The sequence below is a fragment of the Podarcis raffonei genome, chromosome 1 (assembly GCF_027172205.1).
Source record: "Podarcis raffonei isolate rPodRaf1 chromosome 1, rPodRaf1.pri, whole genome shotgun sequence".
Taxonomy (NCBI): Eukaryota; Metazoa; Chordata; class Lepidosauria; order Squamata; family Lacertidae; genus Podarcis; species Podarcis raffonei.
Genome location: NC_070602.1, coordinates 123,533,296 through 123,559,751, shown reverse-complemented (window position 1 = coordinate 123,559,751; position 26,456 = coordinate 123,533,296). Strand labels below are relative to the sequence as shown.

Here is a 26,456-nt window from a genome sequence, read left to right as displayed (position 1 = left end):
TGGGTTTTCAGTGTTTGGAAACCGAAACGTTCAGCAACGGAGACGTCCGAAAACCGAGGGACCACTGTAGTCAGGTCTTGCTTGTGGACTTCCCAGAGGCATCTGGCTGGTCTCTCTGAGAGAGGACCCAGCAGCCTCTTCCTACATTTAAAGATATTTATATGCAAGCAGCAACCCAGAAATTTTAGCAACAGTTTTGAAACTAGCTTACTTGTAACACAAGACAACAGGAAGCTAGTTTAAGGGCTCATTTCTGCTTGTGCCATGTCTATAAAGCACCAGTCTGAGCTGTTTTCTGCTTGATGCACGCTTTTTAGGCATGGGGTCTGAGTGTTTCCCCGCTTGCCTCGCTCTTTTCCAAAGGAAAACCCACTCTTTAGCAACAGATCAGAACAAATGGCAATCTGGGGGAAATCCCAATTGCCATTGAGCAGTTTTCCCAGGCACAAGAGGATGTGTGAATAAGCCCTAAGTCACCCCAGTTGTCAAGAGATGGAGATTTCTTCATGCAGCACCAAGCATTTCCTTGAGGGTCTCCTTTCCACATATTGTCTGCTCTTACCTGTAAGAGTTAACTTAATGGAGCTCTTAGAAAGTCTGAAAGGTGTTTGAAGTATCAATTGTCTCCCTTTGTTTGATATCCTGATAAATTTTTAAAAAGGGTCCATGCTTGCCTCTTTATCTGTCCCCTCCTTGCTCAATTAATAAAACCCACAAGATCAGCAAGGTTATAATTATAAGTTATAATTAACACCGCCAGCGAAGCATTTCTTTGACAAATTGCAGAAACCAGCAAAGTAACTCAACTGGAAAAAAGCAGAAAAACCTACTGGATCATGATCAGCAGTGGCTGGTGCCCCTTGGGATTGGTGGAGTGGAAGGCAGTGATGTCCACAGTAGGTGGAGCCAGAGACAATGGTAGGCGGAGCTAACTAATTTCACTCATGCTCCCATCCTCCTCCTGTCAGGCTTCAGGGAATCTGATTCCCTTCCCTCATGGCAGGTTGCCAGTAATAGAAAGACAAGAAGCTCTTACCAATGTCTTTATTCAATATTGATAGAGAGAGAGGCGTAGAAGTCTAGCCTCTTTGGTAGTGGCATTGCTCTGAGTCATCTCCTTCTCAGTTGTCAACCGTTCTACCCCACTTACGGTGGCTGCCGAGGGCCAATTGTCTCTTAGTTCTCTGCTCTCCTACTTTCATTGTTTGCCAGGTTCTGGGAGGAGGGGGGCGTCTGGAATGCTCTGTACAGTCATACCTCATGTTATGTTTGCTTCATGTTACTTTCTTTCAGGTTACGTCCCGCAGCGACCCAGAAGTACCGGAAAGGGATACTTCCGGGTTTCGACGCTCGCACATGCGCACAAGCGCCAAATCGTGCCGCGCACCTGCGCAGATATGGCATTTCAGGTTGCACTCTTTTCGTGTTGCAAACGGGCCTCCGGAACGGATCCCGTTCACGACCAGAGGTACCACTGTAGTGATAATGTGTCAGCCAGCTGTTCCTGCTTCTCCCATTATTTCCCAGCTTTGCCCCTCTTCTGTCTCTGAGCAAACCCTCTGCAAACCACCATTGCAAATCTATACTGTCCTCCTCTTCTCAGGAAGGTGCAGGAGAAGGGGGAGGTGGTCTCCACAGTTCCTCCTCTGATGTCCAGGCCCTGACACCTCCCTACAGAGTTGTACCATGGCAACAGGGAGACTATGCAAGAGGAAAAAGCTGGCATCCGGGACCACACTCTAAGACTAGTTGGAACTAAGAAGGCAGGCAAGTGGTGGTTGGCTGGGGACAGACAAAGGGGTTAGCCACCACTGAAAGATAATCAAAGCAACACATGCATGGGAGCTGAGTTTCCTGGCTTTGGTTTTCTGCACAGTTTAGGCTGCCCAAACCTACCACTTTCATTACAGTTTAAGAAGCCGAACACTGTTCAGGAAGGCTGTTACTGTGCCCACAGCAGGAGGTGCTCATATGGCTGCAGTTTAAATATTGTGACTCACACAGCTTGCAAATTCATCATGTCCAATGATAACACGCTTGTACGGCACAGCAAATTTAAGAAAGCGGGCTTTTTTTCCTCATCACTGAGTATTTATTATATATAACAAATACATGAAAAAGAAAAAAAACTATATTGTGTGATATAAATAGTTTATTTACATTACAGAAAAAACATCAAGACAATGTATACTATTTCAAATATATCCATACATAATCAAATATAGCTGTAGTACATGTTTTTTTTTTCATTGGTGTAGATTACCACAAATGCAAGGCAACATGTGTAGATCTTTTTGTCTATAATACTGTATTATTTTTTTTTTGAAAGTCCAACCTCTCTGCAGTTTACTTTTTGCCATTGTGGAAACATGCTCTCGTTTAAATTAACCTGGTCGATGCTCTTGTTGTGTTGTCTGAACTGTAGTGGCCTGTGTTTTGCTTCTGCCTGTGAATTCGGTTGCTCCTGGGACATTTCCTGCAAGCAAGAGGGGAAAGCGGGGGGGGGGGGGGAGAGAACAAGAGCATGAAATTTGCTTTGCTAAACGACAGTGGAGGTAACGTAAGGATTGCAGGCCACTGAAGGGCAACTGCCAACAACGGCTGTCGGTACAACTCATCATTCCTTAGCTGCACAGCTCCAGAGCTTTGTAAAAAAAGAGTCAAAGGCCTCCTGCACTCTTTCAGAGCCTGTTCTTCAAACAGGAGCCTGAAATAGCCAAAATCATTTCCCCTAGGACACTGCCTGCCTGCAACGAGGGTTATATTAATGCACTGGTTTAAATACCCACCACAAGCAATGCGGCTATGAGACCTTTGGAAAATGTACACACATTCATCGGGGGCACTTTAATATTTCTCCCAAACATCCTCCCAGCTAGGAAAGCACAAATAAAAGAAACAATCGTTGCTTTTCCCTACATTGGCTAACTTAGAATGTACTATTGCATTTCGGGAAGCACAAAGGCAACTCAGATATAAATGACTGTCAGCTCTGCAAATGGATTCTCTTTGTCTGCTCTGTGTTGGTTCGAAACCTGAATTATTCCCCTGTGGGGATACAAGCATAACAAGACAATGTAAGTTTGGGGTATACGTATTTACATTAAAAAAACCGAACAAACCAGGAACACTTCCTTGTACAACAGGAAGCACTTTCCATTCATGCAATGGTACCGCTGGATCCAAATCGTAGCAAATGTAACTATCCGTGTATGACTAGAGAACAGTGCTTTTTTCCTGGGGGAGACGAAGGGGTATTTTACGGAGGTAAATATTTTGTGAATCTTTGTACTTTTGTCCATTTACTGTATTTATTTTCCCCAATTTTAACTATAAAATGGTGGTTTTCTTGAGCCAAAATGAGAGTACTCCTAAACATTTTATATTTTAGAAAAGAAGCGCTGCTAGTGAATAACAGCGTGCAGCTGGGACTCATAGACTTACAGAAAAACAACAACAGCTTCCTAAATTTACCCTGGTTAACGTATATATCCACATACCCTCCAACATGCCACGGAGGGGACTTGTGCGACAGCACTGCCCCCCCTCCAAAATGGCCGTCTTTGGAAGCAGAATGGCTTCTGTAATTCCGGTATGTTCCACTTAAAGCAGGACAGTTGAGGAGCATGCATCTAGATGTAGCCACTTTCTTTTTAATTACTGTATTTTTCGCTCTATAAGACGCACTTTTTCCCTCCTAAAAAGTAAGGGGAAATGTGTGTGCATCTTAGGGAGCGAATGCAGGCTGCGCAGCTATCCCAGAAGCCAGAACAGCAAGAGGGATTGCTGCACAGAGATCCCTCTTGCTGTTCTGGCTTCTGGAATTCAAACATTCCTTGTTTTCCTCCTCCAAAAACTAGGTGTGTCTTATGGTCTGGTGCGTCTTATAGAGCGAAAAATACAGTAAGTATCTGGAATGCCTGCCTGTCAACCAGGCTGCTAAATTCCCTCCCCTCCCCTCACCAGTTTTAAAGCACTATGATACCACTTCAAAAAGTTTTGGTTTCTCCCTAATCATCCTGGGAACTGCAGTTTGTCAAGGGTGCTGAGAGTTTTCAGGAGGTCTCAATTCCCAGAGTTTCCTGAGTAGAGTGACTGATTGTGAAACACTCTGGCAATTGTAGCTGTGTGAGAGGTGCCTTTGGGCACCAGTTCGGTGAACCTTGTTGTACACTAACTGAGAAGACCTCTCCTCCCTCAATGGTTGAGAGGTTGTGTGTTCAGCCCCCTGCATCAGCCTTCCTTCAGCTGCCGCGCCATGCCCAGCTGGTGGGCAGAGTCTAGCTGCGTTTAACTAATCCAGAATGCGGCAGCTAGACTGGTGACTGGGAGCAGCTGCCGAGACCACATAACACCGGTCTTGAAAGACCTACATTGGCTCCTAGTACATTTCCGAGCACAATTCAAAGTGTTGGTGCTGACCTTGAAAGCCCTAAATGGCCTCAGTCCTGTATACCTGAAGGAGCGTCTCCACCCCCATCACTCAGCCCGGACAGTGATGTCCTTCTCTGAGGGCAATCTGGTGGTTCCCTCACTGCAAGAAGTGAAGTTACAGGGAACCAGGCCTTCTCAGCAGTGGCACCTTCCCTGTGGAACAACCTCCCATCAGAACGACACAACTTTTAGAAGACATCTGAAGGCAGCCCTGTATTGGGAAGTTTTAAATGTTTGATGTTTTACTATGTTTTTATATGTATTGTAAGCTGCCCAGAGTGGCAAGGGAAACTCAGTCAGATGGGTGGGATGTACATAATACGTTGTTGTTGTTGAATAGGACTATTTTCATTGGAGACATGTTGGGAGGTATGTATATTTTGTGTATGCATATTTATTCATTTCTGTTTTCTTGCATTTGTATCCTGCCTTTCTTCCATCATGGCACCCAAGGTGACCAGGCCCAGACCTGCTTAGCTTCAGTAAGGTGGCAATATCAAGTGCCTTCAAACCATCTCTCTCTCTCTCTCTCTCTCTCTCTCTCTCTCTCTCTCTCTCTCTCTCTCTCTCTCTGTGTGTGTGTGTTTAACTAATAAAAAGTTTAAGGGCATCAGCTTTTGGGTATCCTTTTATCTACAACACAGTCTAAATTAAATCCACTGGAAAGGCAGGGTCCATGTAAAACCAAACCATTTTCTCTGAACACAAACCGTTAACTTGCTTTATGGCCTGAAGTTAACAAACCTGGAGCCACTCAGAAGATTGCTTGAACAACATGATGTAGTGCCATTTTTCTGTTGAGCAGTTACTTTCCCATCTCCGTCCTTTTTATGTACACTGTATTTCTGGCCGTTTGAATTATCTCCATGTTCCCTGAAACCCACTTTAATATAATGCATTGCCTTCTTGCAGGAGAAGATCTACTCTTGAGGGTAGAGTTGATGAACTCAACTAGGTCGGCAAGCATCTCCAAGCTTCTGCAGACATTTTTCTATTATGCCTTTAGGCTGGGAAAGGATATATGAATTATTTTCTACCTTCTTCTGGCCTGAATGTCACGCTTGTCCTCTGAGCGCAGCGAGAGGAGGATGCTTAGATATATTGGTGCTTTTTTTACTTTCTATAGTAGTGTGATGCCTGCTTCTTTTTAAAATTCTCATCTTTTTGGGAAAGGGATTTATTTTTAAGGCACCTGATTTATTGAAGCAACTGCAGGACACCTGAAGCAGTTTCACCTTCTCTCACCTGAGGAAGAAGCCCAGGCAAGTCGTGAAGCTGGAGAAAACTCTGAAACTTACCCATCACATGGTAAAGAATGGACATTGGTATTTATGAATGGATGAAACTCACAACTGCCTTACAGAGACCGCCCATTGCTCGATCTCCAAGCTCTCAGTTGCTTGAGATCTTTTTAAGTTGAAGGCTGGACCTGAGTCCTTACTTGTAAGACTGACAGTGTAAACAGCACATATCCTTTTAAATTCCAAAGTCAAGCCCACTTGGCATTCAAATCCATACCGGCATTTGCTAGGCACTCTATGCATTATAATCACCCGTCTCTTCCTGAAGAAGTACAGAGTAACTCTTGAGAATGCAAACACTGATAATCCCCAAGCTATTAAACAAACAGCTTGCTTTTTGAATTTTCTACCATTGGGGAAACCGCCTTCCATACCTGTCTGTCTGCCACACAAACCCCATGTGTTGTAAAAGATGCCAATACATCTTCTAGGGGGCAGTTATGGAGTGCTTGTCTGGCTCATGGGCTTCACCAATGGCCCACAGGGACCAAGAGATCACGCTTGTTGTTGTTGTTGTTTAGTTGTTTAGTCGTGTCTGACTCTTTGTGACCCCATGGACCAGAGCATGCCAGGCACTCCTGTCTTCCACTGCCTCCCACAGTTTGGTCATACTCATGCTGGTAGCTTCGAAAACACTGTCCAGCCATCTCGTCCTCTGTCGTCCCCTGCTCCTTGTGCCCTCCATCTTTCCCAACATCAGGGTCTTTTCCAGGGAGTCTTCTCTTCTCATGAGGTGGCCAAAGTATTGGAGCCTCAGCTTCAGGATCTGTCCTTCCAGTGAGCACTCAGGGCTGATTTCCTTCAGAATGGATAGGTTTGAACTTCTTGCAGTCCATGGGACTCTCAAGAGTCTCCTCCAGCACCATAATTCCAAAGCATCAATTCTTCGGCTATCAGCCTTCTTGATGGTCCAGCTCTCACTTCCATACATCACTACTAGAGATCACGCTGGCACTACATAGAATAGAATCATAGAATCATAGAGTTGGAAGAGACCACAAGGGCCATCGAGTCCAACCCCCTGCCAAGCAGGAAACACCATCAGAGCACTCCTGACATATGGTTGTCAAGCCTCTGCTTAAAGACCTCCAAAGAAGGAGACTCCACCACACTCCTTGGCAGCAAATTCCACTGTCAAACAGCTCTTACTGTCAGGAAGTTCTTCCTAATGTTTAGGTGGAATCTTCTTTCTTGTAGTTTGGATCCATTGCTCCGTGTCCGCTTCTCTGGAGCAGCAGAAAACAACCTTTCTCCCGCCTCTATGTGACATCCTTTTATATATTTGAACATGGCTATCATATCACCCCTTAACCTCCTCTTCTCCAGGCTAAACATACCCAGCTCCCTTAGCCGTTCCTCATAAGGCATCGTTTCCAGGCCTTTGACCATTTTGGTTGCCCTCCTCTGGACATGTTCCAGTTTGTCAGTGTCCTTCTTGAACTGTGGTGCCCAGAACTGGACACAGTACTCCAGGTGAGGTCTGACCAGAGCAGAATACAGTGGCACTATTACTTCCCTTGATCTAGATGCTATACTCCTATTGATGCAGCCCATGATGACACATTGCTGAGAAAGATGGGTGGTGCTAGACAAGTTGCCTTTCAGGGAAGCGTATCTGCCATTGCAGATCTTCAGACCGTCTGGGTGTCTCTGTTTTCCAGGGACAGCCCCAGATTTACAAAAGCTGTCCTGGTTTCTGATTTGATCCCAGAAAGACCCGCTTTTTCTTAGGAAATATTGGAGGGTATGGAGTATTGTGACCCCGGTGCCAAGGAGATAAGTGACTATACAACCTTCAGAAGACATCAGAAGAAATCTGAAGGCAGCCCTGTATAGGGAAGTCTTTTTATGTTGAATGGTTTTTTATGTTTTTCTGTGTGTTGGAAGCTGATTTTCATCAGCGAAATGTCGGAGGGTATGGAGTTATCTGGCACCTGAACCGTATGAAGGCAGCCCTGTACAGGGAAGTTTTTTTAAAAATGTTAAAATACAAGCATATTTTCTATGCTTGTATGTATGTCGGAAGCCACCCAGTGTGGCTGGGGAAACCCAGTCAGAAGGGTGGGGTATAAATAAAATTATTAGTAGTAGTAGTATGGAATACGACATCCATATTTTCATAGGTTGTTACAATAATCCTGCCTATGTTTTTATCTGTTTATAGTTTATCTGTAAATATTCAATAAACCATTTCCATTCTTTTATTTAAAATGCTTATTCTTTCAGTAAGTTTCACCATTTCTGCATATTCCATAATTTTTTGTATCCATTCTTCCTTTGCTGGGACTTCTGCTTCTTTCCATTTTGGGGCAAGTAACATTCTTGCCGCTGTACTAGCATACATGAACAAGTTTCCATACAGCTTAGGTAGTTCTGTCCCTATAATTCCGAAAAGAAAAGCTTCTGGTTGTTGTTTTTTACAAAGGTTATTTTAAACATCCTTTTCATTTTATTATATATCATTTCCCAGTAAGCTTTCACCTTACTACAAGAGCACCACATATGACAAAAAGAACCTTCTTTCTCATTACATTTCCAATGCTTATTTGATTTAGATTTATACATTTTTGCCAACTTTATCTTGGTAAGAGCACCTTGGCCTCATTACTAACCTTGTAATGCAGAGGACTACGACGCAGATGACAGCAATCTGGATTGTTCCAATCACTGCTGCTATTAGGACGTACTGAAATCGTACAGGGCCAGGAACCACATATAAAACGCTGTAGTCCTTTTTTTCACAGTGTTCTCCAGTGTAGCCTGCGTCACACCTAGAATGGAAAGAGACACGTTGACTCCTTCCCTTGCGGTAGTTCATAGCTGCATTGCATGAGCCACAAACCAAGCATTGCCAGAGAGATGCTGTGTTGAAACTGCACAAGAATGATGCGCGGCAGCTTGGGGTGTAAGAAGGCAGCCATTTCCATTCCAACCCGTCTTCGTTACAATCAGCACCGTTTCCATTCCTCTGCAATTCAATTCCCACCAAATACTGCTTTATTCATTTGGCTGCCTGCTACTTATTGTAATCTATGCAAGTACAGTGATACCTCGGGTTAAAAACTTAATTCGTTCTGGAGGGCTGTTCTTAACCTAAAACAGTTCTTAACCTGAGTTACCACTTTAGCTAATGGGGCCTCCCGCTGCCGCCATGCCGCCATCGTGTGATTTCTGTTCTCATCCTGAAGCAAAGTTCTTAACTACTACTTCTGGGTTAGCAGAGTCTGTAACCTGAAGCTTCTATAACCTGAAGCGTATGTAACCCGAGTTACCACTGTATTTTCGTACCTTACAAAGGGTTGTGAATTTAACGTACCATATTTTCTCGTGTATAACACACCCCCGTGTATAAATTTAGAAAACTGGGGGAAATTGCCCAGAGCTGCTGAGCTGTTTTTGAGGAGGGATGCCCAGAGTTGTTTTGACAGCAGAAACAGCCAGTCGACAGCAGCCCTGGCCACATACACCAATCAACAGCACAATCGCCTCTGGGATCCTGCTGCTCATCAATCCCCCATCCCCAATCTGCACTATCCATATATAAGACAACCCCCAATTTTTGAGATTCTATTCTCATAGAAACAGCTCGTCTTATACATAGAAAAGTACGGTAAATAATGACACAATGACTTTCATGCCATTCATTTCAGTGCAAAAGAAACAGAATTGAAAGAGGGGTGGGGACATTGATTACTTATTGTTTGTGGACCAAAAAGAATAAGACCAGCAAATACTGGATCGATGTCTGTTTTGTACATGGGATGAATAAATGAGCACTGACAATTTCTTTTTTCTTCGGAATTCACTGACTCTCCTAGCCGCAGCTACTTTGTATATCTTACAAGATAACCAGGGAACTTTCTTTATGCCTCAGTTACTTTGGGGATATAAGAGGGTTGGAGGTGTTGCTGTTGCTGTTGTTTGGTACTTTTATGATGATTTCCTATACCAAAGCCAAAATTTTAATGTGTGCCACGCTGATATTTGTGGGAAATGCCTCCTGGAAGAAGCTTAATTTGTTCTAGGCAACTGCTCTCATTTTGAAGTTGATGTATTTGATTTATGTATGTATTCTGTTTATGCTTAGCTTCTCATAAAACGTCCCCAAATGATTTAACAATAAAAAGATCAGCAATCACACACAGAGAGAGACGATTTCAAGTCCAATGCAGATACAGACTGAAATAAAGGTCTCCATTTAAAAAGCTAGTTGGAAAAAGGTATTTTTATTTCTTTAATAAGCAAATGAAATGTGTGTTTGTTCGTTTATTATACCCGGCCCACCATTCAAATTTTCAGGACTGCTTACAATCATTCTAAATATAAAAAACAAGATGCAAACACACGTAGCGATGGCTGTGTGCAATCTCCGGTGCCAGAGGCCGGATGCCTCTGAGTAAAATAAATGGCAAAGGACCCCTGGATGGTTAAGTCCAGTCAAAGGTGACTACAGGGTTGTGGCGCTCATCTTTCTTTTCAGGCCGAGGGAGCTGGCGTTTGTCTGCAGACAGCTTTCCGGGTAATGTGGCCAGCATGACTAAACTGCTTCAGGTACAATGGACACCGTGACGAGTGCCAGAGGACATGGAAGCACTGTTTACCTTTCTGCTGGAGTGGTACCTATTTACCTACTTGCACTGGTGTGCTTTCAAACTGCTAGGTTGGCAGGAGCTGGGACGGAGCAATGGGAGCTCACCCCATCACAGGGATTCGAACCGCCAAGGGGGGCGCTGCCCGTGGCGAGCATCCCGGGGGCAGTGGCAATGTCACCCCCCCTCAGGGATGACACCTGCGGCGGACTGCACCCACCGCATCCCCCTTCCTCGGCCAGTGGTTGTTGTAGCTTTCAAGTTCTGCTGGGTTTCTTGGGACAGTAGCTGTTGGCTGAGCGTGAGGAATCAACAGATAATTAGGGTTGCTGAGCTTTTTTGGGGGGGATTGAGTTTTTTTGGGGGGAGGGACAAGGTTGTTGCGCTCCCCCCCTTATTTTTGGGCCCAAGTTGTTGAGCTATTTTTATGGAAATTTGCCCCAAAAACCAACTCTTCCAACATAGTTTGCCATACGCCCGGGTTTTCCTGGACATTTTAACCAAATTTTGGAAATTCCAAATGTGTGGCAGCCCTAGGATAATGCCTGGCAAGCAAGCCTGTGCTCTTAGGAGACTTTTAAGGGCTGCATCAACATACGTTGCAGGAATGCATTTCTAAACAGCTTAATGGTGCTGCATAATTTAGGGCAGTTCTACTACATACATTAGGTGCCTCGTTACATAATTTAGATCCAGAGTGGATGGGGTCTTGGCAATTATTATTTTCCTTGCTGTATCAAGATAGCGTGTGTTAGCAAGTGTGCCTGTTCAGTTTATCATTAGCCGCTCGGTTTGGGGAAAGTGTTACCTGCAAGATGGTTCCAGCATATTAGCAGAGTGTTCACATTTTCCATGCATGCAGAAGCCATTATAATGTTCTGGACAAGGAATGTAGATTCCCCTGGCGCTTTCTTCAAGTTTGTTGGCATTCTCTGTAAAGACAGATGAAAAAGAAAACCAACCTGTAAGTGTGTAGCATGGTGAAGAAACAACAACAAAAGACATATTTGCTTCAGTGTACTGCATAACAGATTGAGATTGCATGCTGACAAGGCAGAAGTACTGTTTTTGGGGGACAGGCGGCAGGTGAGTGTGGAGGACTCCCTGGTTCTGAATGTGGTAACTGTGCCCTTGAAGGACCAGGTGCACAGTCTTGGAGTCATTTTGGACTCACAGCTCTCCATGGAGGTGCAGGTCAATTTGTGTCCAGGGCAGCTGTCTACCAGCTCCATTTGGTACACCAGCTGAGACGCTACCTGCTCACAGACTGTCCCAACAGAGTGGTGCATGCTCTGGTTATGTCCCACTTGGACTACTACAATGCACTTTACTTTGGGCTAGCTTTGAAGGTGACTTGGAAACTACAATTAATCCAGAATGTGGCAGCTAGACTGGTGACTGGGAGTGGCCACCCAGACCATATAACACTGGTCCTGAAAGACCTACATTGGCTCCGAGCACAATTCAAAGTGTTGGTGCTGATCTTTAAAGCCCTAAACCGCCTTGGCCCAGTATACCTGAAGGAGCGTCTCCACCACCATTGTTCAGCCTGGACACTGAGGTCCAGCTCTGAGGGCCTGCTGCTAGTCCCTCATTGCAAGAGGTTAAGTTACAGGGAAGCTGGCAGAGGGCCTTCTCAGTAGTCAGGCCCGCCCTGAGGAACGCCCTCCCATCAGATGTCAAATAAATAAATAACTATCTGACTTTTAGAAGACATCTGAAGGCAGCCCCATTTAGGGAAGTTTTTAATGTTTGATGTTTTATTGTGTTTTTAATATGCTGTTGGGAGCCTCCCAGAGTGGCTGGGGAAACCCAACCAGATGATGATGATTAAAGAGCAAATACTTTAGGCTCTCATTTAAGTGCAAGAGGATATACTGCAATAGGTTAGCACTTTTAGAAAGGTGTGTAGATTTAAATAAATGTTTCCCGAGAATGAAGTAACATGCATGAGGAGGGTTGCAAAATTGTACAGTACAGTAGTATCTCGGGTTGAGAACTTAATTCGTTCTGGAGGTCTGTTCTTAACCTGAAACTGTTCTTAACCTGAAGCACCACTATAGCTAATGGGGCCTCCTGCTGCCGCCGCGCCGCCAGAGCATGATTTCTGTTCTCATCCTGAATCAAAGTTCTTAACCCGAGGTAATATTTCTGGGTTAGCGGAGTCTGTAACCTGAAGCGTATGTAACCTGAAGCGTATGTAACCCGAGGTACCACTGTATCTCTAATTCATGGGAATGAGCCTGTCAAAGTAATCCCCTTTTACAACCCATTGATTCGGGGAGAGAGTCAAGCATATTCAGAGCTCACTCCCGCTGGAATTAAGGAAAGACATCAATAAGAACATTGTTAGCTGCTTTATGTCAGTTTGAATTCTTTGTCAATATATCCCAAATATGCCTGCTCTGGAAGGCAGCAGTTCTCCAAAATTTCATTCTCAGTTCCACCCAGAGATGTCAGGGAGCGAATCTGGGACCTTCTATCACCGAGCTAAGGTAAAGGTAAAGGTAAAGGGACCCCTGTCCATTAGGTTCAGTCGTGACCAGAGCAGCACACGGAAACATCATTTACCTTCCCGCCGGAGTGGTACCTATTTATCTACTTGCACTTTGACGTGCTTTCGAGCTGCTAGGTTGGCAGGAGCAGGGACCGAGCAACGGGAGCTCATCCCGTCGCAGGGATTCGAACCACCGACCTTCCTAGGCTCTGTGGTATAACCCACAGAGCCACCCGCGTCCCTATCACCAAGCTAAGGCCCTTCCTCAAATATACAACTGTATTGCAACAGTCCGAGGCCTGCAAAGGCAGGTTTGGCTTTACAATCCAAGCTGCTAAGGCAATATGAGATCATAAGTCAAAAGAGGATTCATTCTTTATTCAGGCATATGCATTAAGCAATACTGAGTGTGAATGCAACAGAAAATATTTACTGTTCTCTGGCTGCAATATTTAGATTGATGTAATGTGTTTAAATTCCAAGAGACATCTGCAGCATCCTTACTAATTTTGCAAAAACATATAGAATCGACAATTATGCTTGATAAACACATTTCGAAACCTCTCTTCTGGGATAAAAATGCTTAGGTAGGGCAGATTTCACCCCCAATGTGGACTTGGCAATCAGCTCATTTGTATTCTGTTACATGTACATGAAACTGCATTATTCCGTTATGCCTTTTCTAAGGTGTAAATGGTGAACATGTGGCCCTCCAGATATTTCTGAACTACATCTTTCATTATTCCTGAGCATTAGGTAAAAGGGTAAAAGGTAAAGGACCCCTGGACAGTTAGGTCCAGTCAAAGGTGACTGGGGTTGTGGCGCTCATCTCGCTTGTCTGAGGCAAAGGACAAGATGTGTCCTGCCAAATTCACATGCAGAAGCCGACAAAGTCTAGCAGTTGAATCTCATTCCAACACTGCAAGCAAAGCTTAGCTGTATCTTCCACCAGAGGGGAACAGCCAACACCATCAACAGTTGCCACTTGAGGCAGCTGCCTCACTCTGCCTAATAGCTAGGCCGGCCCTAAGTGACAGGAAGTATATTCTAACCTTCTATAAGTAGTTGTAGGGATATCGCAGAGTGGAGAGTGAGGTCCGGAGGAAGCACACTCCCCACCAGCAGGCAGTCACAGTCTGCCTGCACGTGTGACCCTGGGGTGCAGGGAAACCCCCCCCCCAGACAAGCCACTGCTGTTGGAACATCGTCCCCTACGTCTGACCTTTTGTGTTCTCAGCAGTCAGCGGTGTCCTGTCTGTAACCTTTGTCCCTGAGACCTTCTGTCTCCTTCATCATACACTGTGCAAGGGGAAAATGACACTGTGGAAACAGGTGCCAAAATAGCTTTGTACCACCCCACGATCTTGGGACGGAATATGTGTAAAGGTCACAGCCCAAAAATGTTTCTGCCTGGCTTGCATATTTGTCTCAATAAAAGGAGGCTCCACAGGAATAGCAGCAGCTTGCTTCAGCCCACCTGTGTGCAGCTCACATGATGATCAACACCTGTCTTGGGCCTTCACTTCAGTAGTAGTAGTAGTAGTAGTAGTAGTAGTAGTAATAATAATAATAATAATAATAATAATAATAATAATATGATGCCCAAAAATGCTGGCATGTGTTTCCAACACATATAAAAGCATAATAAAATGCCAAACATTAAAAACTTCCTGATACAGGGCTGCTTTCAGATGTCTTCTAAAAGTTGTGTAGTACATTCTACTATGGATATCTGACAGGTTCAGAAATGAAACAGCCCATGTTTTTAACTAATGCTTTTTATGATGGTGTATCTTATAATCTGTATAGGAGATAACATGATGGATTTTAGAAATAAACTCTCTCCCATCCCTTTTCTGATTAGAGCCTCTTCCACAGCAATTAACTACCAAGCCCTAAGATTTCCCTTTCTTTATCTTATCAAGTGAAAAGCTAGAGTCTCATTGAAAGCCTCATTTCGAAGTGTGATCTGCAATTTTCACTTGTCCCTGGAGCCAGATGATGATCCTGAACACGATGAAAGCTCAAGTTCACGCAATATTAGGAAATCCCAGAGAAATTATGAGATATGGTGAAACTCTGATAAACTTTGGCCCCAGTCCAGATATAATTGCATGCAGCTAGGCACCAGCTCCCGAATTGTCCTGTATCTAAAGTAAGCTGTATTGTCTTGCACTCTGATAAGGTGACACCATGGCCTGTATCTAAGTTATACTCAGAGTAGACCCATTGAAGCTAATGGGCTTAAGTTAGTCATGTATAATAATTTCAACAGGGCTCCTCTAACTAATACTGAATATAATAACTACTATTTTAATAAATTTCCGTCTAGTTGCAGATCTACATCCACATCTGTTCTACAGAATGACAGTGAATAGTAGCATTCCATGCTGATCTATGTTTGCATTTACCTGATTCTGTCCTTTCTACATAGGCATGGCATCATCAGTGTGGCTATATGTGTGCAGGGTAGGTGCTACATCTATGCAGGCTCCCTAACAAACAGACAAGCCAAGTGTTCAAAGGTTTTAGTTTTAACCATGAAGCCAAAGCTTTTACTGCAAAGCTGTTTGGCTCAAGAGATTGACCCAAGTTTGAACAAAGCCCTCCAATCTGCTTCATGTTATTTTGAGGGTGGGGGGAAACTCTGATTGAATGTGAATTAATACATTGCATTTGGTAGGTAGCAGAATACGGAGCCTGATTATTGTTCCCCCATTCCATGGCTAGAATGAATGGTAGACTGGATGTGGGTGAATAAACTGAAAATATGTTCCTGGTGGGAGCTAGTACTTCTCCTGTTCTGAACGGGGTCACACTCTCCCTCCCACAAAGGAGCAGAGATGCAGTTTGGGCATGCTTTGGAGACCTGGATGTGATTCCAGGAATCACAGGGAGAAGCTGTGTCCTGGAGTACATTTTATCAGCTCACACCTAGAGAATGATGCCTAGGTACCATGATAAATGCCTTGGTCATCATCAGGCTGCTCTGCTGTCACTCATTCTGTGCCTTTGAAGACTGTTCAAAATGCAACAACCCCACATTAATGGGTCAATGAGGGCTAAAAGCACATATGCAGAGAAAACTGGAGTGCCTCTCAAAACTGGGGCACAATTAAAGGTTGATTTAAAATAGTAAAGCATTGGTCCATAATATTTCAATATATGCCTCCTCCCACAAGTCTACACGTACACTACAATCACTGGCTGGAACCCCGTTCCAGTCCTCCATTTAATTTAATTTTGTTTTATTTTACATGATTTATATCTTGACCTTTGTCAAAAGACCTCAGGGTTGTTCAGAACAATTGAAAACATGTAAACCAGTCAGAAAGTTAGAAACACAGTACATGGTTCAATTAAAAAAAACCCTGGCTCCATTATTGCTGTACAGGTCATTCCCCCTTAGGATATTCAAAGGGTTGAAGGAAGAGGAAGGTGTTAAGTATAGTAATTTAATTAACTGAAATTGTAAATGCTTGTATGCATTGCTATGTGCTTGAAATTGATTGGTTAGCAACTGAATTCTAGAGCATTCTCTAGTAGTTCTCGTGTGATTGAGTAACGTCGGCTGTATGGAATGTATCTAGTGAAGGAGAGAGACTCCATTTTATGTGACGCAAGATGACTGTGTTTGGAATCCACTGTGAACACTGCTAAGTTGAATAGAGTGTTGGTGTGCTTCTTCTGTGCTTGAGAGAAAGAGAGCAAAGATTCAGGAGAAGGTGAAAGTGGAAATCTCTCACAGGAGCTGCAAGACGTGGCCTAACTGAGATATAGAAGGCTGAGCTCTGGACAGAGAGGGAAATACAGTTGTTTGAAAGTTAGAAGAAGAGACTGTAAACCCATACTTGGGGAAGCATGTGATTGTAAAGAATATGTTTTAATTCACCTAGAACTACAAGTTTCTGCAAGTAAAGTTTTTGGATGTTAAAGTCTGGACACTGGTTTAATTTCCAAAGAAGGGTGTCAGTCACATATATGATTTGAGCTTCCTAGCTGCATTTTCACTACTCTTACTTCAACAGAAGGTAGTCAGCTGTTGCCAAAAGATGGACAGTATTGGCTCCAGTTGTACCCTAGGGGGAAGCATATTCCAAAATTGAGGTGCCATTGCTGAGAAGGCCCTGTGGTGTCACAGACCCTTGAACAACAGTATGTTCAAGGCTTACCAGAAGGGTCTTTCCAGTGGATCTCAAAGCATAGGGAGATCTGTGTATCACGAGAGGCACTCCTTTACGTAATGAGCCCAAAGCATTCAAACAATACCCCCCCACCAAATAATCTTAGGAACTGTGTTTGGGTATGTGTGGAAGCCTAAAGACAGTAATTTCTAAAAGGATAATGTCCAATCCGTTTGATTAAAAAATACAATTTCAAGGAGAAATCTTTTTTAAAAAGTTGTTAGACTGCTATTCTGAAGTTTGAACATGTACGATTTTCAGGCAGAGCATTCATAAAAATGCATTTCAGCCTAAAAGAGAGCGACAGCCCACCACACATACTTAAACTTCACTTTTCGCTCTTGTTCAGAGCCGCTGGCATTTGAGGAGAGCTAAGTATATATATTGTAGCACTCCTCTCCTGACAGAGTCTTCCAGCATAATTTGAAAATCTGGTGTTATATATATATTTCTTCACTGAAGATTTTGAGAGTACCTCAGTTACAGTTCTGCTGATAACAATCCCTGGGACTGTGGGATATTGTGGATGTGAGGTGTTTTATTTTAGTTAAAGTTGGTTCCAAGTTATGTAGCCCTCAAGCTAAAGTGGTTAAAAGACACACATGAGTAAAAGATAAGGATATGAAAAGATCATACGGACAGTTCTATATCCAGCTGCTCTTTGGCTTGCCTGGCCTAGTATTGATTATGTTAAAGAATAATATCCTATGTTATTATGGAGAATCCTCAAAGTTGCTCATAATTAGGGGAAGATCCACTTTCTCATTTTCCCAGCCTTCAGTACAGTTCTCCGCATTTCCACACCAGCTTGCAATTTTTTTTTAAAAGTCCTAAACTCACCAGCATTTTAGTGCAAATTTCTCCGAATATACACATTTGCATGCAAACTTGCCTAATGCATGCATTATTGCAAAGCAATTGTCTTTAAAGTGAGGTATTTTTGTATGGTATTTTCATTAACTCATGCATCTTTATGCACACCAAATGCATTTTGCACACATTACTTGGTTTGAGAACTGCATTGCAAAATTCGGAGAAGTGTGATTTTTCAAAGGATGGCTGTGTTCTTTGGTTCTCTTACGGTTTTCGAAAGCGCCAAATTAGGTAGTTTCCCCTTTAAATGCGAACTGAATCAGATTTCTCTTTCATTCCCACTCAGAGGCATAGCAAGGTCAGGTGGTAGCCGCTGTGAAAAAAATTGTCAAGCCCGCACATTGCAATTTTTGGGAAGGTTGCCCAGGGTTGTTGAGCTTCTTTTTTTAGGGAAGGTACCCCATAGTTGACGGGACGCGGGTGGCACTGTGGGTTAAACCACAGAGCCTAGAACTTGTTGATCAGAAGGTTGGCGGTTCGAATCCCCACGATGGAGTGAGCTCCCGTTGCTCGGTCCCTGCTCCTACCAACCTAGCAGTTCGAAAGCACATCAAGGTGCAAGTAGTTAAATAGGTACTGCTCCGGTGGGAAGGTAAACGGCGTTTCCGTGTGCAGCTCTGGTTCGCCAGAAGCGGCTTAGTCATGCTGGCCACATGACCCGGAAGCTGTATGCCGGCTCCCTCGGCCAATAAAGCGAGATGAGCGCCGCAACCCCAGAGTCGGCCACAACTGGACCTAATGGTCAGGGGTCCCTTTACCCTTTACCTTTACCCCATAGTTGCTGACCTTTTTTAAGGGAGGGATGGTCACAAAACAGATATGCCCGCCGATCGTGAAAATACGACCATCGAGCTGGCACCCTCAGGCGGCCGGCGCTCACATTCACGATTGGCACAATTGTCAGGACAATCTGCCCATGGATCACACAAATACACCCTGCATGCAGGGCTGACAGTCAGGGATGCCAGCACCTCCTGCAGAATGCGAAAATATGGCTGCCAATCACATTAAACAGCCTGCTGGGGATGCGAGTGCTGCCCGCCAGGGTGTGTGAATGCCACCTGCTGGCAGGTGACAGGCTGATCTCCAGGCGTATTTGCGTGATCAGTGGGCGGATTTTCACAACGACGATCGCGCAAATCAGGAAAACCCACCCATTGGGGGTGCGAGCACCGCCACGCCAATCTGCTTAGGGGGAGTTTGTCACCACCCCTAGGCATGACACCCCGGGCAGGCCACCCCCACTGCACCCCCCTTGAAAGGTACCAGACACCACATATAAAATAATACAATACTCACAAATAATACAATACTCACAACATATAAAATAATACAAAACAGTATCAGTTGAACAGAAGACCCTAAAACATGCTCAAAGCATTATGAGCGCCGGAGTCCATAGCAGATGAAAATTACATTACAACTGTAGCAGAATGTAGGAGAATGAGATTCTAGAATGTGGAGCTGGTGAAATGGACCACACCACTTCAGCAGGACTGGCCAAAGACATTTTGGCATCTGTGGTAGAACCCAAAATGACGTTCTCCTCCCTGCCAGTGAAGAAGGAGTGAAGGAAGAGCTACATCAGGAACAAGGGGGTAAGAAAAAATTGATAACGGGATCTGCTGCCCCACTGGAACATGCCGCCTGAGGCAACTGCCTCACCTTGCCTCATGGGTGGGTTGGTCCTGCACTTCAGACTGTGGGGGGGGGGATATGCTCCTTTGTGTTGAAAACCTCCTTGAAAGCCTCTCCTCCTACCAGAGGGGAGGTGTTGTGAGCGGGAGCCGTTCCTGCATCGGCAAGGGGGCGTATTCGGCCTCCTGCGTCAGTTCCCTGGCTGCCGCGCCGTGCCCATCAGCCAGCCAATAGGGCTGGCTTAGGGGCGGGGTTTAGCCGTATTCAAGTGGCCGTGGCAGCCCTGTGTCCCCATTCTGCTGCCTGGAGTCGTTGGCTGATCCCCGCCTTCCCTTTAGGTCATATTTTGCTTTTGACCTTGCTATGGACTTTGGTTGGTTGCCCTGGTTGCCCAGGGGGCCTGGTAGGAATTTTTATCCACATGGCAAATTGGCACAAGCCTCTTGGTTTTTTGCCTACCTCGTAGCAAATCGTCACAGCTTTTCGGGTATTGGCGGTTAGGCATTGGAATATGTGTTGTGCGTTGGAGGGCAGGTTGTGGCCATCATCTACCCCTCTCCTTCTTGGGTATTCCGTTAAAGGAATCCAGCGGTCGTGGATCCTGTCCGATGCCCTGTTGGTGGCTAGGGCCATGGCATGGCCCCCGGTGATATCTGGGGAAGCTTCAGTTGTATTTGCATCAACAAGCTCCTCCCACTGGTTGTTAACCTTCAAATGACCCCCTGCTGCACGGGATGGAGTCATATATAGTTTGCTTGATCCAATGCCTAAGCCAATACCACTCACATGCTGTAACTAATAAAGTTGTGGCCTTCTTTAGCCCATTAACCTAAAATACATGCATCCATGTTTCTTATTTATCCCTAAGCGGGTGGCGGGTCCTTGACTCACAAACAGAAGACCAACACATAGCAGGCGAGGCTAGAATTTGCTTTTCCCATTTTCAATTTGCAGAGAGGTGTCTTTGTTTTGTTTTGATCCTGCCAGTCTCCCACCTCATTCTGCAGCATGTGTAGTAGATACAGTCTAATTTTCACCTTTCATGTTGAACACATACTGGACTAAAGAAGCGCCTCTAGTCACTCTTCCTCCTTCTTCTCAAGGGCAACTGGGACTGTCAAAGCTGTCAATGCTGGCTATCTGAGTGAGAGCTAAGCAGACAAAGGACTGCAGCCTCACCTACTCAATTTTATTATTTCAACCAAAAGCCACGACAAATTCCCTCCCACCGATGTAATCTGGTCATTCAGGAAAACACATTCCGTAGACATTCTGTATTAACAATTAGACTGAGGACTATTGCTGTAACGTCTGTTAAAAAGCAGGCTAAAAATGAAACTGCTTATTTTTTTTCTGTCACAATATTATAATTATTCATCCAGCAATGTTACAGAGTATGATTTCAACATTAATCAAATTGTGGATTCATTGTGCTTGACAACTCATCTTCAAATGCCAAACTCTCCAAAGTCCTTATTAGACAGGAAGGGATTATTTTCGCATTTTTGAGGTAAGAGCAGCAGTAGTTGTTTTTTTGTCCTTTGCTCAAACCAAATTCATACGGAACTAGCACAGAAGCCTCAAAACCTCGCACTAAAACATATCTCTCTGTAAAAACAGCTTTATCTAAATTGTCTACTTTTCCCAACATGTTAGCTAATATCTTGGCTTTGGATTTTGAAGCCAAAGCAGCCTCTTTTCTCATCATGCTTAAGTTATTAACCCGATGAACAGGTGAGAAGGAAAATGACGACAGCAGTGCTAAAATGGAGCTTGCCAAAGAGAAAGTAAAACAGCTTTTGTAGGTTGGGGTGCAAAAGGACCTTCTTTAGATGGGTGCCTAATGCCAGTGGCAGCTGGTACCCATAGAACTGGTTGGGTGGAAGCCCAGACAGTAGGGATAAAGGTAAAAAGGTAAAGGACCCCTAGACGGTTAAGTCCAGTCAAAGGTGACTATGGGGTTGCGGCGCTCATCTCACTTTCAATCCAAGGAGCCAGCGTTTGTCCACAGACAGTTTTCCAGGTCATGTGGCCAGCATGACTAAACCGCTTCTGGTGCAACGGAACACCATGATGTACACCAGAGCACACAGAAACGCTGTTTACCTTCCCACCGCAGCAGTACCTATTTATCTACTTGCACTCTGACATGCTTTCGAACTGCTAGGTTGGCAGGAGCTGGGACAGAGCAACGGGAGCTCACCCCGTCACGGGGATTTGAACCACCAACTTTCTGATTGGCAAGCCCAAGAGGCTCAGTGGTTTAGACCACAACCAATGACAGTAGAGCCAACTAATTCTCCCTACTGATGGGTGGGCAATAAATATATTTAATAAATAAACAAATAAAGAATAAATAGTTGTTCAACAGTGACATTAAGTGCATGTTCACACATGCAGACGCAACAGTCCATGACCCCAGCATCAAGAAGTGGCCTGCATGTCCAACGCCGATCAAGTAGAGCTTTTGCACCAAATGACAATCGGGAGAATTTGCACGTTCAGCTGAGAAATACTTAGTGATCAATTCTGAAGCAAGGAAATATTGCATGATGTGTGCAAATCCATCAACCCAGATATTTCAGGAGGCAAGTGATGCCACTTTTGAGAGATCTCCCCTATCCTTTACCTTCAATATTTTGCATTCAAATATTTCCCTTTCAAAATATTTATAGGAAGCTAAAGCTTGATACAGCTTTGTAGTTTTTCCATTTTGCTAGGCGACAATGTATTGCTGCTCTTCTTAACTTTCATTAATACTTGATCCAGCTAATACCATTTGTTTCATCTCTAGAAGAGACATTTGAACAGATAATGAATCAAATCCATCCTCTGGAGATTTGCCTGGCTTCAAGCCGTGTATTGAAGTACAACCATAGACATCACTTTCTTAATAATTAGCAACTGCTTTTTAGTGCTGCTAATAATTTCGAGATTTACAGCACAATCCAGTAGGAGGTAACTGAATTCAATGGGGATTATCAGGTAAGCATGGATAGGATTGCACACCACAGTATTACGGTCTCTCTCAAATGTTCCTCCTCATTAACTCCCTGCCCACTTAGGTTGCTGTTCATAGACCTGTTCAAGTGTTCCGCTGAAAGTGTGAGGGCATAAAGGACGTAATGGAAATAGGGGCACCCCCATTTGCTCTGCCCACAATGGTCTTGCCCACTCCACCCCAACCTTCCTGTGTTGAGAGGATAGCTCTGAAGGGGGCTTCTAAGCTCATTTGGTTGAACACGCTGAGAAGCCTCTTCAGGACTAGGAATCAGGGTTTCCTGCAGGACACAGAAGAGATGGGAATAGAGGGGGTGGGGCTGGCACATTCAGGGACATGAGGGGCAAGGGTGATACACACGCCCTCACACCCTTTGCACACTTAATGCCCTCACAAGTTTGACTGAATGCCTGAAGGGGCTCTTATTTTACAGTGCATTCCAAGAAGCATCCTTGGTTCATTCTAAATTTGGATGGCAATATTTTCCTCAAGAGGCTTCTAATTCCAGTACAATGTGGCATATTCATTTCCAAAGAACTCACTCCTGCATATATATGCATATATATATATATATATATATATATATATATATATATATATATATGAGATACAATGATCCACCACCAATGGACATTTGTTTATCGAAAAGTTCTGTTCTTTAGAATTCTCCTTCCTCTCCTGGTCCATTTCTCCCCGTAATGAAAATGGCGCCTTCATTAGAAACACCCTCCTTTTCTATCTTTTAACCACTTTTAACCACATTATTCTATCTTTTAACCACTTTTAACCACATTATTCTGTGCATTTGTATGGGCATTTGTATGGGTAAGCCATTCCTTGTAATGTTTAAACATGTTCTTGAGAAGGTGGGCAAGGTATTTCTTCTTATCAGGAAGGAGAGTGATCTGCTCTCTGCTATCCAAAAACCAAAACAAAGGAAATGGAATAGGCTACATAATGCGTTTAATGGCCTTCAGCCAGAATGCCATCAAAGAGCCTTAGTGGACTGATAATGAACTTTTTCTGTGTCAGGCCAGAACAGCTTTATATTACTTTATGGCAGTCATTTTATTTTATTTTTAAAAGGGGTTCCAGTTAACTCTCCCAACAAGATGTGTGAGAGAAAACAAAAACAAAAACAACCCCCCTAACTGCTTGTTTTCACTTATTTTGGCCATAGAGTTGAATTAAGTTCATTATGAATGTTTTTAATGCTTCTATCAACTAGGTGCTTCATAGAAAGTGAAGTTCAGAGCTGGTGCCAGGTTTGAGGGAGTCTCTGTTAAGTTCTACCCAGGTGACCCCTTCAGCTGCCTTCACCCCCCTCCCTAATATTCACCAGCCACATCAATACTACCCTCTTGTTTCTCAGTTGCTATAATCTGTGGCTATAATCTTGATGCTACCCGAGTTCACAGTTAGAAGGAATGATGGGTGGTATTTGTGAACATTTAAAGTGAGCATTGTCTCACCTCTCCTTACAACAGCAGCCGCCACGTGTTCCAAATATGGGAAATGTCTTGGGTGAAATGGCTATCAGAAGGGCCAATTTATGCTTGGAAAATACCTGCTCACCCATTACATATGTGAGAATAATCTGAAAATCATCGGGGCATTCTCTTAACAATTATTGTATTGGAGAACCACTTCGCAAAATTCAAAGAAGTGCAGATTTTGAAGGATGGATTTTTCCAGTTTACACATTGTTTCAGAAAGTGTGAATTAGGCAAGTTCCCCTCTATATGTGAATTTAATCAAATTTTGCGCCAACCCTTAATTGTGTTGAGTCCAAACTGACCATGCTATTCACAGATGGGGCGTTCCACTGACAGGAGATTTTCCTTCTTCAAGGATTCAACCAAAAGTGCTTTTGGACATCCAGAACAGATCTTAATAATTATTATAACAAGACAGGCTGTGTTTTTATCCCTATTTTATAGACAGAGGCTGAGGAAGAGACATCATGGTTTTTCCCCAAGGCCACCTAAGCTGGTCTGCAGCTGAGGTGAGATCTGAACTGAGACATACAAGGATTCCTGGTTAAACACACCTGGTCTAATGTGTGGCTCGCTCCCCAACAAACCTTTGTAATCAAGACTCAGTTCACCAGTCTGTCATATATGAAGTTTGCTAGGAAAAGCTTAACAAACTCTGACAAATTCAGGCAATCCCTCTGTAAGCATATCTTCATTTGGGAATCATCTGCATGAGCTCTCTCAGGTCTGGAAAACCTTAGTGCTCAAATTGATTCATGCACTGTGTTTGCAACATAAGGAGGGATAATTCCCGAAGATTTTGACAGCATCGTTACACATGTAAAAATATGAATGGAACACGAGTTAGGCTTTAAGGTCCATGCTGCAAAATTCCCTGCTCGTTCGTGTAATCCACAAAGCAGCCATAACTAACTCGGTTAGGTGATTTTGACTTTAGGAAATAAGGTTCCACGATTCTGCCCAACAATACCCCACTGGTTTAACTTTTTATATAACATTATCTAATTTCTGTATCAAAACAGCCCGGCTGCTGCAGAATTGGGAAAACAGCTTATTTATATGTAGATGAAGCTATATGACATTTTCAAATGCCATATATTTGCATATGAAGGGTTCTTCCTCCTTTCGTTTCTTGCGTAAACAGATTTATTCTGCTGCAACTTCCACGATAATCACTGCAAGAACAATGCTTCCCCCCTCCAAAAAAAGGGACATACACAAAATAATATTAACAAATATAATGGCAATAATTATAAAACAACTGCAATCATAATAATGTGCTTACGTGTAGGACATATTATGGCACTGAAGCTCTGGCTATCAGTGGCGAGCTCAGGCTTGTCATTTTGATGGATGGCTGTACCTCAGATGCCAAGCAGAGCACAGAGAGCAAAACTGCATGACCCGAGGATTTCACAGAAAATGGATAGAGGTAATCCGTAACATAAATCAATATTTACAATTCAACTTTGAAGCACATTATAGGATCTTTGTGGACGACCTAAGAAAGGACAGAGGTCAGATTCATTTCACTAACTATTAGAGTTGCATTGATCTCCCACCTCCACTTTGGACAGACTTTCCATTTGAGGGCAGAAATTTGCCCTCAAAAAGGGGCAAGAAGCTGCTCCGGAAGTCATTCTTCAATTCCTACTCCTTTCTGTATTTCTGCAGAATATTAAGAAAAATGGGCATGATCTTGTTCATTGTTTCCAAGGGTAGGAGGAAATAATAATAATAATACAACCCAGTTTGTGTACAATATCCCCAGCAAACTAGGAAAGAGTGATGGGCCTGTTTTCTTTCCAACCCCTCCCTTTGCACACCAGCTAGATTAAACAACACCTTTACAGTGGTTTAATGTTGGTTTACTAGCCAGGATTAAGCATGAAATCACAAGGCTCCATACCAAATATAACCGTGATCTGTAGTTTAAGATAACAATTGGTGTAACAGGTGTAACCTGGCATGCAAAGGAAGGAAAGCGAGGGAGGAGTGGGTGGGCCTGACACTTTATTTATAAATATTTATATGCCGCTATATCATAAAATAAAGCCATGGTTTTCCCAGTAGTGATGTATGGAAGTGAGAGCTGGACCATCAAGAAGGCTGATCGCCGAAGAATTGATGCTTTTGAATTATGGTGCTGGAGGAGACTCTGGAGAGTCCCATGGACTGCAAGAAGATCAAACCTATCCATTCTGAAGGAAATCAGCCCTGAGTGCTCACTGGAAGGACAGATCCTGAAGCTGAGGCTCCAATACTTTGGCCACCTCATGAGAAGAGAAGACTCCCTGGAAAAGACCCTGATGTTGGGAAAGATGGAGGGCACAAGGAGAAGGGGACGACAGAGGATGAGATGGTTGGATGGTGTTCTCGAAGCTACCAACATGAGTTTGACCAAACTGCGGGAGGCAGTGGAAGACAGGAGTGCCTGGCGTGC

At 43.8% G+C, this 26,456-nt stretch overlaps 1 protein-coding gene across 1 annotated transcript in view; it reads right to left on the bottom strand.

The window, feature by feature from the left end:
- Positions 1–2,134: 2,134 nt before the first annotated feature.
- TMEFF2 (transmembrane protein with EGF like and two follistatin like domains 2) overlaps positions 2,135–26,456 on the bottom strand; it is a 253,882-nt gene continuing 229,560 nt past the window's right edge. Inside the window, exons 8-10 of the mRNA XM_053360539.1 lie at positions 11,133–11,256; positions 8,348–8,506; positions 2,135–2,476 (exon numbers count right to left, since the gene is read on the bottom strand). Of these exons, the coding sequence (XP_053216514.1) occupies positions 2,380–2,476; positions 8,348–8,506; positions 11,133–11,256 (380 nt within the window). The 3' untranslated portion in view covers positions 2,135–2,379. The remainder of the gene's footprint in view (positions 2,477–8,347; positions 8,507–11,132; positions 11,257–26,456) is intronic.